This window comes from Babylonia areolata, chromosome 29 (genome assembly GCF_041734735.1).
Source record: "Babylonia areolata isolate BAREFJ2019XMU chromosome 29, ASM4173473v1, whole genome shotgun sequence".
Taxonomy (NCBI): domain Eukaryota; kingdom Metazoa; phylum Mollusca; class Gastropoda; order Neogastropoda; family Buccinidae; genus Babylonia; species Babylonia areolata.
Genome location: NC_134904.1, coordinates 11,526,580 through 11,542,697, shown reverse-complemented (window position 1 = coordinate 11,542,697; position 16,118 = coordinate 11,526,580). Strand labels below are relative to the sequence as shown.

Genomic DNA, 16,118 nt, shown 5'->3' with positions numbered 1-16,118 from the left:
CAATCAATCATTCAATAAGCCAATCAATCATCAAAAAACCTTATAGATAAAACATGATATAATCCGAAACAACTCATGAATGCCGATTAAAAAAATCAAAAGAGGAAAACATAAAATCATCATTAGTTATTTACAAGCAAATACATATTATCATTCTTCACACTTTCATCACACTGATGATAAAACAAAACAAAAAAAAAATCTAAAAGAATTAAATCAAAAACAAATCTGACTAAGCCTATGAAACAATATTTTGACACACAATCGACGAAGCTGGAAGAATCTGGTGAACAGTTCTGTGCAGTTCCCAAATGACTCTTCACAGAGTGAAGGTGGGAGGAGGAGGAGGAGGAGAAAGAGAAGAACACACCCCCTGCCAACCACCCCCCTGCCCTCCCCCTGCCAACTCCCCCCCTGACAACCCCCCCCCACCCCCCAGCAAAACGCCCCCCTGACAACAACCCCACCCCCACCCTAGCAACACCGCCTGATAACATCCCCCCTGGCAGCCCCCCCCACCCCGACAACACCCTGCCAGCAACGCCCCCCCTGGCAACACCCCCCTGACAACAATCCCACCCCCACCCCAGCAACACCCCCCTGACAACATCCCCCCTGGCAACACCCCCCCCTGACAACATACTTATAAGTACAAGGACAGGACTTTATGTAAGATCTTATTGTTGTCCTGTTCATCTGTAACTGTGTTCTTTGGTGACATGTTCCCCCCAAAAATACTGTTCAAACCAACACCCCCCTGGCAACACTCTCACTTCATTTTCTTGGGTGGGCGGGGCAAAGTGTCCATGTATTTGCATATGATTGACAGCATGACTTCGTCGGCTCCTCCTCCAATCGAAATTAAGCGGAAATCTCTGCAAAACAAGAAAAATCCCACATGTATATACAATGAAAAAAAAACAAAACAAAAAAAAACCACAACAAAAACAGCTGAATGGTATTTCCTTACGATGCCAAAACACAAGAACTTGGAACTGCAAGGTCACCCTTCCTGACAGACGATATAACTAAGCGCACGGTGTCCTGGAAATTCTCACCATTTTCCCATGCAGGTCGCAGAGTCTTTTGAAAAAGCCATCCTAAAGCAAGGAGTGAAACTGAAAATGTACAACCCCCCCATGGCAAAGTGGAAAGCATTCCCAGGATGACACGGACATGGTTTCAAGCTCGACCTACTTCTTCTTTGTTCATGGGCTGCGTCTCCCACTTTCACTTGTACACATGAGTGGGCTCTTACATGTATGACAGTTCTTACCCCCTGCCATGTACTTTTTTTTTTTTTTTTTTAATTTCTCTTTATCACAACAGATTTCTCTGTGTGAAATTCGGGCTGCTTTCTGAGGGGGAGAGCACATTGCTATACTACAGTGCCACCCTCCCCCCCCCCCCCCCCCCCCCCCCTGCACGCAGTTTTATTTGTTTTTCTTGTTGACGTGGATTTTTCTACAGAATTTTGCAAGGAACAACCCTTTTGTTGCCATGGGTTCTTTTACGTGCTGCTAAGTGCATGCTGCACGCAGGACCTCGGTTTATCGTCTCAAATCCGAATGACTAGCGTCCAGACCACCACTCAAGGTCTAGTGGAGGGGGAGAAAATATCGGCGGCTAAGCCGTGATTCGAACCACTGCACTCAGATTCTCTCACGTTCTAGGTGGATGCGTTACCTCTAGGCCATCACTCCACTATGTATGATACATACATGTGTGTGTGTGTGTGTGTGTGTGTGTGTTTATACCTTGAAAAGAAAATTAAGATCTGAAAAGAAAAGAAAAGAAAAAAGAGAAAAAGATGTCAGATTGGTGTTCTGGACCACCAAGCTCCACCTCTCCCCCCGGCAACACCCCCCTGACAAAGCTTCCCTGACAACACCCCCCTTTTTTGTATGCACTCATACTCCATTTTCATGGGGGCGGGGTGGGGTGTAGAGGAAGACACATGTTCTTGTTTCCATAACCAATCGAACGCCAACATAGATTAAGCGATATTTAACATGCGTATCTGATCTTCTGCGTTCGTATTACACCCAAAGGGGGTTCAGGCACTGGCAGGTCTGCACGTCTGTTGACCTGGGAGATCAGAAAAATCTCCAAACTTTAACCCACCGGGCCCTGTGACCAGGATTCGAACCCATGACCCTTGCTTTTCCCCACAGACGGCCCATTTGTAAGGGTTTGGAAAAAAAAACACAAAAAAATACAAAATCCTGTGTAAGAAAATGAAACTTTCAGAACTGGTTTATTACGTGTTGAGCTATTACATATAAAACTATCAAATTTCTAATCTTATTTTTATAGTTTTGCCATATGTAGAAAATACTGCCAATTTTTCACCCCGAATCACCATACCCATGCTCGCTTTCTGCATTAAATTCGCTTTCTTCTTCGTCATCATCCACCTCTTCAATGTCCGACCCTTCAGTCTGTAGCATTTCAAGTACTACAGCAACCCTAAAACGTTGCCGTCACTGCCTTGTTCGCTTCACAACATTCTGAGAAGAGCCCACTTTGCTAACAGGCTGGCACGCGAGCAGACGACCGGTCAGTGACTTTGTCAGCGTGTGTGCGAGACGGGCCACACATCCCAGGCTGACCAATCATACTGTTCGATTGTGGAGTGACCCAGAATAGCGCACTCTGCTTGGCTAATCACAAAATCATGTGTACAGCGCATGATGGAATTTTACTTTCGGAGAATGCTATTCCATTCCTTCGTCCGAATCCGAATCCGTTTTGTGTAGGAATGTGTGAGCATTCCTTCGTCCGGAAAGAGTTATCTACTCGGCTGTTGCGCCTGTCTGAGCCCCATCAGATGTGTGGGTTTCTTCAGCCTGTGGCCAGCTCCTACCCAGAGTTCAGTGTGCTGCGGGGTCTGATGGGAAGACTGGGGGCCACACCGTTGTGAGTCATCCACTTCACAGGCATGTTTTTTTGGGGGAGAGCACTGCTCACACTTACTGAGCCACACTGCAGATGTCTGTGTCTCTCAGTGAGATTGACACCATGATATACTTAAAATATATGAGCACAGCCATGTCAAAAAGTCCCAGACCTAAATATGGACGCTTCCATCTCCCCCACACCCCCTCCCATAGCAGCACCTTCATTAACTCACTCAGTACGGCCAGTCCTCTCTTCTCCTCTACACAGACCCCTCGGATGTCCAGTGGGTGTCTGAATGACCCAACCTTTAGCTTCCATCGTCAGAATTGTGGTATTCTTTGTCAACATTCACATCTTCAGTATAAGAGTCTTCCGCTTGCAATATTTTGATGATGGTAATTGGGGTGAAACGCTGTTAACGTCGTCTCTTTCGCCGTTCGTGTGGAGAGAGTTAACCCCATCATCATTAATCATCATCAGAATTTAGAAAATGAAATGTCCCAAATTCTGGGATAACCCCCCACCCCCCCCAAAAAAAAGAAAAAAAAAAAAGGTTCTTTGAAGAGACATACCGTAGTTTGATGTAGAGTTTCAGTTTCAGTTTCTCAAGGAGGCGTCACTGCGTTCGGACAAATCCATAATCCATATACGCTACACCACATCTGCCAAGCAGATGCCTGACCAGCAGCGTAACCCAGTTGATGTAGAACTGAACTGAAGCGTGAAGAAGAAGACTTGACACTGGTTACCTATCTCCAAACAGTCCTACCAACTGCTACATTTCGAATGAAGCATGCTCCACTGAACTCCACATTGCCACATCACTAAGCCCACAATAACAATGCTATGCAGTGATTTTTTTCTTCTTTTTTTTCTCTCTCTCTCCGATAAAATCACGGATGCCGTGTGTCAGCGAACTGTTCTTGTGGGAAAGTGGAAGACGCAGGTTCTCTCAGTCACTGAGAATTCTGGTTGAATGGCCATTGGTAGGCTTGAGCCAATCAGAGCTCAGTTTATGCTTTTCCTCACTTCCGTTTCAGAGGTACATGAATTTATCATTAACTCTACAACATAAATTGCTGACATATTTGCTGATGAAAAAGGTGACAAAACAGAATGCACAGAACTACACAAATTCTGACAATGCCCCCACATTCCAACAAGAACACACATTTCAAAATAAACATTGACCGTTGCAATAGCCGAGTGGTTTTAAGCGTTGTGGACTTTCAATCTGAGGGTCCCGGGTTCGAATCTCTGTAACGGCGCCTGGTAGGGACAGGGTGGAGATTTTTCCGATCTCCCAGGTCATCACACAGTGCAGACCTGCTTGTGTCTGAACCCCCTTCGTGTGTGTGCGCAAGCAGAAGATCAAATACGCATGTTGAAGATCCAGTAATCCATGTCAGTGTTCTGTCGGTTATGGAAACAAGAACATACCCAGCATGCACACACCAATAAAACTGAGTATGGCTACCTACATGGCTGGGTAAAAACGGACATACACGTAAAAGCCCACTCATGTACATACAAGTGAACATGGAAGATGCAGCCTACAAACGAAGTAGAAAAATAAATATGTGCCCAAAATACGAAAGGTCATAAATTCTTCTTTAGTCTAACATCTTTTCAATTTAAATACCAGACATAAAGCGTGTGTGTGCAGTTTGCAGGTGTGAACAATGACATACAGTGAAGGAACTTCACACAGAAACTTGGTGGTAACAGAGTTAAAACAAGCCGACAAACGTAGCAGTTTGCAGGTGTGAACAATGACATACAATGAAGGACTTGACACAGAAACTTGGTGGTGAAAGAGTTAAAACAAGCCGACAAACATAGCAGTTTGCAGGTGTGAACAATGACATACAATGAAGGACTTGACACAGAAACTTGGTGGTGAAAGAGTTAAAAAAATACAAACCAACAAACATAGCAGTTTGCAGGTGTGAACAATGACATACAATGAAGGACTTGACACAGAAACTTGGTGGTGAAAGAGTTAAAAAAATACAAACCAACAAACGTAGCAGTTTGCAGGTGTGAACAATGACATACAATGAAGGACTTGACACAGAAACTTGGTGGTGAAAGAGTTAAAACAAGCCGACAAACGTAGCAGTCTGCAGGTGTGAACAATGACATACAATGAAGGACTTGACACAGAAACTTGGTGGTGTAAGAGTTAAAAAAACAAAAACAAACCAACAACCGACAAACGTAGCAGTGTGCAGGTGTGAACAATGACATACAATGAAGGACTTGACACAGAAACTTGGTGGTGTAGGAGTTAAGAAAACAAACAAACCAACAACCGACAAACGTAGCAGTTTGCAGGTGTGAACAATGACATATAGTGAAGGAACTTGACACAGAAACTTGGTGGTGAAAGAGTTAAAACAAGCCGACAAACGTAGCAGTGTGCAGGTGTGAACAAACAATGACATATAGTGAAGGACTTGACACAGAAACTTGGTGGTGAAAGAGTTTTTAAAAAAACCCAACAACCGACAAACGTAGCAGTGAGCAGGTGTGAATAATGACATATAGTGAAGGACTTGACACAGAAACTTGGTGGTGTAAGAGTTAAAAAAAAACAAACCAACCAACAACCGACAAACGTAGCAGTTTCCAGGTGTGAATAATGACATATAGTGAAGGACTTGACACAGAAACTTGGTGGTGTAAGAGTTAAAAAAAACAAACCAACCAACAACCGACAAACGTAGCAGTGTGCAGGTGTGAATAATGACATACAGTGAAGGAACTTCACACAGAAACTTGGTGGTGAAAGAGTTAAAAAAAACCAAAAAAAAAACCCAAAAAAACCAAAAAAAACAACAACAACAACAACCGACAAACGTAGCAGTTTCCAGGTGTGAACAATGACATATAGTGAAGGACTTGACACAGAAACGTGGTGGTGTAGGAGTTAAAAAAACAAACAAACCAACAACCGACAAACGTAGCAGTTTGCAGGTGTGAACAATGACATATAGTGAAGGACTTGACACAGAAACGTGGTGGTGTAGGAGTTAAAAAAACAAACAAACCAACAACCGACAAACGTAGCAGTTTGCAGGTGTGAACAATGACATATAGTGAAGGACTTGACACAGAAACGTGGTGGTGTAGGAGTTAAAAAAACAAACAAACCAACAACCGACAAACGTAGCAGTTTGCAGGTGTGAACAATGACATATAGTGAAGGACTTGACACAGAAACGTGGTGGTGTAGGAGTTAAAAAAACAAACAAACCAACAACCGACAAATGTAGCAGTTTGCAGGTGTGAACAATGACATATAGTGAAGGACTTGACACAGAAACGTGGTGGTGTAGGAGTTAAAAAAACAAACCAACCAACAACCGACAAACGTGGCAGTTTGCAGGTGTGAACAAAGACATATAGTGACGGACATGACACAGAAACTTGGTGGTGTAGGAGTTAAAAAAACAAACAAACCAACAACCGACAAACGTAGTAGTTTGCAGGTGTGAACAATGACATATAGTGAAGGAACTTGACACAGAAACTTGGTGGTGAAAGAGTTAAAAAAAACCAAACAAACCAACAAACGTAGCAGTTTGCAGGTGTGAATGAATAATGACGTGCAGCGAAGGACACAGACCACAAACCAATACCTGTAGAAGCGGCTGACGAGAGTCTGGGAGGTGAAACCCATCCCCCCCCAGAACTGCAAACACTTGTCAGTGACCTCCCTTGCCAGCCGCCCACACTTCAACTTGCACATGGACGCCATTCTGGTCACATCGTTGCCTTCAATGTACAGTACTGAAACATGAAAAAGGTGGGGAGATATATATATATATATATATATTTAACAAATAGTAAAGAGTGGTAACTCTCTCCATTCACAAGGTATACAACTTCAAGTCAGTGCTGCTTAAGCTACGGATTCAGCTTGCCCACAGGTAAATAAAAGGTACATTGGAACAAACCCAGACACTTCCTTATATATATATATATATATATATATGTATCTATCTATCTATTTATCTATCTATTTATCTGAAAAAAATAAAAAGGGTGGTGATGGTTGATGGTGGGGGAGAAGGGATGAGGGTGGACAAAATCACACACAAAAAAAAGAAAAAAAAAGAGGAAAAAGCAAATTACATCAGATTAGTCAGTAACACATTTCATGAAGTCATTGTTTTTCATGTGCGTACAACTATTGTCATGATTTTTTGTACTTGAGAGAAACTTTTGGCAAAAGAAAAAAAAAAAAAAAAAGAAAGAAAAAAAAAACCAAACATTTTCTATACTGAACTAGTCTACATTGGAACACTATTCACATACACAAACTCATACATACACACAAACACACAGAAACATGCATGCACATACACACACCCACACACTTGCACACACACACACACAGGTGTATATACAAATAACCCCCACACACACACAAACACACACAGCCTACAAGCAACGCCAACCAAGCTGATCAAAACAACAAGCAAAAGACAAGAAAACAAACAACCCCAAAAAACCCCCACACTTCTGCCTGTGTGCAACCTCCCTCTCTTCCCCTCCCTCCCCCCCCGCCCCATCAACCTCACACACACAAAGCACAGTGACAAGACACACATTAATTCATACTTCCCACCCACACAGCAGATAAAGACAGATAGCACAGGGACAGGGACGACAAAACCTTCACAGCAACAAGACCAAAACAAAACAAAACAAAACAAACAAGGATGCACACTCACAGGCCCATAACTCTCTCCGGACAACGGAATGCGTGAGCGTTCCTACATAAAATGTCTTCGGTTTCGGATGACGGAACGGAATAGCGTTTTCCAAAAAATAAAAATCCATCACACCCTGTACACGTGATTTTGTGATTGGCCAATCAGAGTGCGCTATTCTGGGTCACTCCACAACCGAATGGTATGACTGGCCAGCCTGTCATGTGCCAGCCTGTTAGCAAAGTGGGTTCTTCTTAAAATGTTGTGGAGTGAACAAGGCAGCGACGGCAACGTTTTAATGTTGCCGAAGTACTTGAAATGCTACAAACTGAAGGGTAAGACATTGAAGAGGTGGATGATGACGAAGAAGAAAGTGAATTAAGTGCACAAAGCGGGCATGGGTATGGTGATTCGGGGTGAGAAATTGGCATTATTTTTTACGTAATGGCAAAACTGTAAAAATAAGATGAGAAATTTGATTTCTTTTTTTTTTATGTAAAAGTTTCGTTCTCTTACTCTGTATTTTGTATTTCTTGTGATTTTTTTTTCCAGACCCTTACAAATGGGCCGTCTGTGGGGAAAAGCAAGGGAGAAAACTTGTCGTCCTGAGTGAGTAAAACTCAACTGTGCCAAAACATACTGCAGGGACGAAAAAGAACGCTGCCCGCATGATTTTGTTCTGATGTCTGGAATGCCAAGATGTAAAGTTACAAAGCAGCCCGCTGGTTGATACATAATAATTCTTGAAATACAGTGGTACTGTGATGCTTCCCCCCCCCCCCCCCATTAATTCATCACAATGAAGATAATGAAAATGCTGATATAACAATTAAGACACAGAGTTCAAAGATGCTGTGTATTATGTAGTGCCTGCTCCAAAGTAAAATAGCTTGCAACAAAATTGTTCTCATTTGTCTACTTATTTACTTATTTATCTATCAATTTACCTATCCATGTATTTGTTGTTCTTTTACTCATGCTCTACAGGAAGAGAAGGGAGATATTTCTGAGTTGGCGATTCCAAAATGTGCAAAAGGTTTGAGAATGTGATAGGAGAATGAAATATATACATAAAAGAAACAAACTCGCATTGATATATAATGTCCTTTCCTTACTGAACTTACACACACACACACACACAGGTTTAATGTTGATCCCACAAACAAATATAAACAAAAATGAAACATACTTTAAAGAAATACATAAACGAATGTGTGTGTTCATGTTTTCTTCAGTTTAACATCTATTCACTATAAGTGTTTTTAGATGGTGTGTTCATGTACATGCGTGTATGTGTATGTTGGTGCATATGTGGGTGTGTCCCCTATGTGTGTGTGAATTGTGTGTGCGTGTGTGTGTGTCTGCGTGTGCATGTGTGCATCTGTGTGTGCATGTATGTGTCACTCGTGTGTGTGTGTGAGCGTGTCTTTATTTGTGTGTGCATGCAAGCTTGTGCATTGTGTTCTTGTGTGAACACAAATATACACACCTGTGTACACAAGTATCTACTTGAGAACACAAAGATCCTTACGAGCACATTTGACTGCATACTACACAAACAGCCCTGTGGACACATACGCACCCCCCCCCCACCCCCCCTCCCCACAAACCCCTGCACCCATCTGTACACAACTCACACACGGCCCTGTAGAGGAGCGCCCTTAGAAGCTCAACCTCGGTGCTGAGTTCGGCCAGCGTGTAGTGCACGACCTGGTTGTTGAGGATGGGCTGACCGAACGCCTTCCTCTCCCGGGTGTACTGAATCGTCTCCTGGATCAGTTTCTCCATGGGGAGCACCGCTGTGCACCATCACCAACACAACAGTCAAGGGCATCAGTGTTATGTCATCCATAATAATAATAATAATAATAATAATGGATACTTATATAGCACACTATCCAGAAATCTGCTCTAGGTGCTTTACAAAAACGCTTTTGTTAACATAAAACATTATATCTATGTTACATACACACACCAAAATGTGACTACACACACACACACACACACACACACACACACACACACACACACACACTGCATACATACATTTTAACATACATGTGTATCTAACAGCTACCCTAACACATACGCACACACAGGCAGGCACAAACTTACATAAACACACACACACACAATACACATTCATATACATGCATGTAGTTATGTACACATACATATGTATACACACATAGTCAAGCACAGCTAACGCAAAGGAAGTGGACCTGCCACAATTGAACTTATTGCTGAGGGAAAAGGTGAGTTTTGAGAGGAGATTTAAAAGATGCGAGGGAATCAGAATAACGGAGGTTATCAGGGAGCTTGTTCCACATCTTTGGCGATTGAAAAGAAAACGATCTGTGTCCATAGGTCTTACTTCTGACGCGAGGTATCCTGAGAAGTCAAGTATCAGAGGAAGAACGGAGCTGGCCATCCGTTTGTCTGTCTGTTTGTCTGTCTGTCTATCTATAACACATACAGAGAGAGTGAGAGAAAGAGAGAGATAGAGAGACAGAGACAGAGAGAGACAGGGAGGGAGAGAGGTATCTATAGATATCTATTTCTATAGATATCTACAAACTCATGCATGTATGTATGTATTTACCAGCCTCACTCTACACACACAAACCCACCATTGGACTATGGAGGTAGCCCACAACAACAACCACAACAAAACCAGCCTTGGGCACCAGCCACTGTGGCGAAGTGGTTAGTGTCGTGGACTGACGGCTTGGAGGAATCCCAGCGGAGGTGGGTTTTTCGGCCTGTGGCCGGCTCCTACCCAGAGTCGAGTGTGCTGTGGGCTTAAATGGGGAGACCGGGACCACACAGTCGAGTGTCATCCACTTCAAGGATGCGTCTTTGGGTGTGTTGCTCTAATTACTTGACCAACACTGCAAGTGTCTCTATCTCTCGGGCCTGGTTAATGCTGGGATATCATTATGACAGGAAGCGTAGAGTACAGCCTTGTCATGCAGTCCCAAACCAAAATGGACCTCCATAGCAAGATCGTCATTGTCATCGTCATCCTCCTCCTTCATTATCATCAATATAAACAAAACAGTCTCAAAGTCTGTGGCCTTTCATGCCCTGCTCTCATGGTGACATCAGTTTCAATACGATTACCCCTCCACTTCTGTACTTGGGTTGAGTCCCGTCAATGTCTTCAGTGTTGGCAGATTCATGGGGGGCTGTTGTCTGAGGGACGTGGTGGTGGTCTCCACTCTGGGAGGGACGCTCACTCATCCTGGCTCTGCGACTAAGCCATTATTGTAGTTAGTAGGGAGCACCACTGAACACCACAGAAGTGACTTAGCAGCAGTGCAGGGTCTCCTCTGGTGTGTGGCCTCCTGGCGACCTAACAATCGATTGTTCCCTGTGGACTGCCGATGCTGGAACTGTGACGGACGAATCCGGGTGTGGCCATGTATGGGGGAATCTAAATGAACGGCGTGGGAGTAATGCCACTGAAACACTGCAGATGATGGGGTAGCAAAAAAAACAACCCCAAAACAACAAAAAATCCCCCAAAAAAAACCCAGCCTCAGTCTACACACACACACACACAAACCCACCAGCGGCGGCGGCCCATAGACGTTCCTCCTGGAACTGCAGCATCTGGAAGGTGAAGCCCATGCCCTCCTCCCCGATGATGTGGGAGCGGGGCACGCGCACGTCCTCAAAGAACACCTGGGTAGTGTCCGAGCTCCTCATGCCCAGCTTGTCCAGCCTCTCGCTGGTGTGGATGCCTGGGGGAGAGGGTTTTTGAGCCCGGTCATGATCAACATGAAACGTGTGCGTGCATCTTACAGTGAAGCATACAGTGTGGAGTTTACCGAACACACACACTGGCAACATAATGGAGTTTGACTAACACACACTGGTAACATAATGGAGTTTACCTAACACACACACTGGTAACATAATGGAGTTTGCCTAACACACACACTGGTAACATAATGGAGTTTGCCTAACACACACACTGGTAACATAATGGAGTTTACCTAACACACACCGGTAACATAATGGAGTTTACCTAACACACACACTGGTAACATAATGGAGTTTGCCTAACACACACTGGTAACATAATGAAGTTTACCGAACACACACACTGGCAACATTGTGGAAATGAATAACACACTGGCAACATAGTGGAGCTTAATCAACACATTTGAAAAATGATGATGGAAGGAACAAAAAAAAAGAGACAAAAAGATATAAAAGAAAAAAAAAACAAAAAAACAAAACAAAACGAAAGACAAAAAAAAAAAAAAAAAAAAAAAAAGAACCTTCCAGGGATGCTGAAACTATCCTGCTCACTTGCAGAACTTTTAGGCATCCACTGATTTCTCCTAAAAAAAAAAACAAAAAAAAAACAAGAACACATGCTGGCAAAATAGTGATTACTTCACACACACTGTGGAGATTACTTCACACGCACACACACCATGGAGTTTTATTCACACATAGAGTTTTTACAAATTCCATCACGGTCTCATCTCCATTAACTCCACATACCTGCCCCAAACCATCTGACAGCAGGCTGAGCTGCAGAACAAATAACGACCTGAGCTACGACATCCCCACCTGCACGACACGGTGCAGGCAGATGACGTTCTTCCCGAGGACCACACCAGAATGGAACTAGCTGCCTCAGGAGGTTGTGACGGCTGAGTCACTGGACTCTGTTTCAAGTCCAGGCTGGCCTCCCATCTCTAGAAACCTGGAACAACGTCCCCCCCCCCCCCCCAACCCTCCCCCCATCACCCCCAACCCTCCCCTCCCACCCCCCTCCTCCTCCTGCCATCCCTCCCAGTTACTTTTCTACTTCTGTCCTCCCCATCCACGGCTGCTGCAGAGGCTTGGCATCATGTCCGTGCATGCTGAACGTGGACTGGCTGGCCAGGCACCAAACAATTTTTTTTTTTTTTTTAAATCCTCACAACAGCACAATCTTCGGTAATCTCCCCAAACTACGACAGAATCATCGGTAAAATGATGTTGGCCATATAAAGGAAGAAAGAAGAAGAAGAAGAAGAGTGGAGATTACTTCAAACACACACTGTGGAGTGTAATTCACACACACATTGAGGAGACTGCTTCACATACACACACATACACACACAAATGTTACACAAGCCTGCAGAAACAACACACACACACACCAAAAATAAATTCCACACACTGTCAGGGCACAGCATCATTCCTTCGTTCACCCACCAGGGAGGTTCATGGGCAGACAGATGAGAGACTTGTTCTGGTGCGGCAAGCCATCGCCGGTGTTGGCCAGCAGACACATCCAGTCGGCCTGCGTGCCGTTCGTCGTCCACATTTTGCCGCCGTTGATCACCAGGTCGTCTCCCTTGGTCTCAGCTTTCGTCTTGATGCCTGTCATGGAAGCCCAACAAAAACTGACTGTGTTTGAAAAAAAAAAATCTATATGCGTATGTAGAGGATCTATTGCTAAAGTGAATGAAAGACATTTCAAAAATAGCACCAAAACCAAATCAACTGTGTACACACACATTTTCACATATGCACACAAATATATATATACACACACACACACACAAACTCAGACATCATAAACACACAGAGAGATATAAGCATACACACACGAACTAGACGTTATGAACACATAGATATTAAACACACACACACACACACACAAAACCCCACAGATATAAGCACATAAACACAGACACACACACACATAAACATACATACACACACATATACATCATCTCTCTGACTGCCTAAAAGATTAGCAGTAATATAATTCTTGATTTATTTGTCTAATACTTCTTATATCGTTTGTGAAATGTCTTATATATATGCTTGCTTGGCATGGTATTTATAATATATGAGGGAATGCATGTAAGTGTGGGCCTGGTGTTTCATGTTCAAACTTATGTGCTTACATGTGTGTGTGTGTGTGTGTGTGTGTGCGTGTGCGTGTGTGTTTGTGAAATAGACATGCAACTGTGTATTTCAGTATCACACCATGCATTATTTTTTCTGCCCCGTCATCTGCACCATTTCAGTAGCATAGCTCTCACACTGCATATTTGGAGTCCCCCCCATATAAATCCACACCTGCATTTTGTCTGCTGCAGCCCCAGCGTCGGCAGTCCACAGGGAACCACTGAGTTAAGGTCACCAAGAGGCCACACACCAGAGGAGACCCTGCGCTGCTGCCGAGTCACTTACGTGCTGTTCAGAAGTGCCTGTTCTGATTCAACATCCGTAGGACACCACCTACTAAGCCCCCAAACTGACGACAATAACAGCTTAGTCGCAGAGCCAGGCTGAGTAAGCGTCTCCCCCCAGAGTGGAGATCACCACTGCATCCCTCCAACGGGAGTCCCCCATGAACCTGTCAGCACCAAATACCTTGACAGGACTCACCTTAAGAGCACAGAAATGGAGGGGAAGTGAAAGTGAGGCCACCATGAGAACAAGGCATAAAAGGCCACAGGTCCTGGAACAGTTTTTCCTTTCTTGATGATGAAGGTGGAGGAGGAGGATACCGCTGTGAAGGTCCAATCAAGGTTCAGAACTATGTCACACAAGGCTGTACTCTACACTTCCCTTCATAATGATATTCTGACGTCAACCAGGAACGAGGGATACAGACACTTGATATGTTGGTCAATAAACTTGAACAACACACCCAAAGATGCATCTATTATATGGACGACACAGGACTGTGTGGTCCCACTTTTCCTATTTCAGCCCACAGCACACTCTAACTCAGGGCACGAGCCAGCCACAGGGCAAAAAAAAAAACAACAAAAAAAACCTCCACTGGGAATCGAACATACATCCTCCAAACCATCAGTCCATGACACTAACCATTTCCCAACGGTGTCTGGTCATTCTGTTTGTTTGTTTGAATGGTTGGTTGAGTTTAAAAAGAAATCATTTGTTTATTCATTTTCTCTGTAGATGGCTTGATTTGAGAAAAAGCAGTATTCAATTGAACATCTTGAAATAAGACTTTGACTTTTGAGACACACACACACACATCTACTGACTGGCAACATCCGATCCTGATCCCACTTCACTGACGCCCAGACAAGCCACATAGTCGCCTGCAATAGATGGTGCCAGAAATTCTTTCTTCAGCTTCTCACTGCCAAACCTGCAACACACACACACACACACACACACACACACACACATCCTAATGAATTTACACAAGTTGTATGTTCTTGGTTAGTTGTTTTCATCGAACTATTTTGTTGTTGTGGTTGTTGTGATTGTACCCCAATGTCACTAGGGCTGTTAACAGTTAAGCTTTTTTTTTTTTTTGCCTGGACTTTCTTGGGATGACCATCGTTTTATTATGAAAATAAATTCATTATGACAATGGGCGCAATAACTGAATGGTTAAAGCGTTGGACTTTCAATCTGAGGGTCTCGGGTTCGAATCTCGGTGATGGCACATGGTGGGTAAAGGGTAGAGATTTTTCCGATCTCCCAGGTCAACATATGTGCAGACCTGCTAGTGCCTGAACCCCCTTTGTGTATACGCACACAAAAGATCAAATACGCACGTTAAAGATCCTGTAATCCATGTCAGCGTTTACAAAGACCTCTCTGATCGCTTTATCTTCATACTTTTACACATCACATTACTATTACATAACAGTTAAGCTATTGACATTAAAACAATAAAAGGTTTCTGAGTTCTAAGTTCTTTGTCTCTGTCTCTCCCTCTCTCTCTCTCACACATACAAACCCACACACACACACGCACACACACACACACACACACACGCCCCTCCAAACACATACAATGCCATACAGAGTAACAGAGAGATTGTTGGTGTACAGCTCTATAAATAGTAACATGGTGATGGCTACTGTACAGTCTATTTATAAACATTTTTTCTTCTTCTAAATTTCCTGGCACAGGACTTAAAAACTGACTCTTAAATTATAATACTCATGATGATTATGATGGTTGTATATATAATGATTATTTACATTAATGATCTGACAATTGGACAGGGCATTTCAATTTTTTTGCTTTACATTTGACACAGTCACAGAAATAATGTGTAATTTTTCCTGCAATCTTTTACGCAGTTGATTTTTTAAAAGACATTATAATATTTTTTAGGATTTAAAAAGGCACAGCACATCATTTGTTTTGGAAATAATTTACAAATCATTAAAAACTTTAAAAACCTGTACAAATCCTGGATATATTACCTGGCCAGAGCAGGTGTTATCATTATAAAAATTTTATAACTTTGAGTGGTGGTCTGGATGCTAGGCATTCGGATGAGACGATAAACCGAGGTCCTGTGTGCAGCATGCACTTAGCGCACGTAAAAGAACCCACGGCAACAAAAGGGTTGTTCCTGGAAAAATTCTGTACAAAAATCCACTTTGATAGGAAAAACAAATAAAACTGCATGCAGGAAAAAATTAAAAAAAAACGGGTGGCGCTGTAGTAGTGTAGCGACGCGCTCTCCCTGGGGAGAG

The 16,118-nt window shown here is 43.2% G+C and overlaps 1 protein-coding gene across 1 annotated transcript in view; it reads right to left on the bottom strand.

Annotated features, from left to right (window-relative positions):
• Positions 1-631: 631 nt before the first annotated feature.
• LOC143274714 (putative acyl-CoA dehydrogenase 6) overlaps positions 632-16,118 on the bottom strand; it is an 18,836-nt gene continuing 3,349 nt past the window's right edge. Inside the window, exons 4-9 of the mRNA XM_076578621.1 lie at positions 14,660-14,766; positions 12,843-13,010; positions 11,195-11,368; positions 9,260-9,421; positions 6,546-6,696; positions 632-875 (exon numbers count right to left, since the gene is read on the bottom strand). Coding sequence (XP_076434736.1) covers positions 770-875; positions 6,546-6,696; positions 9,260-9,421; positions 11,195-11,368; positions 12,843-13,010; positions 14,660-14,766 — 868 coding nt within the window. The 3' untranslated portion in view covers positions 632-769. The remainder of the gene's footprint in view (positions 876-6,545; positions 6,697-9,259; positions 9,422-11,194; positions 11,369-12,842; positions 13,011-14,659; positions 14,767-16,118) is intronic.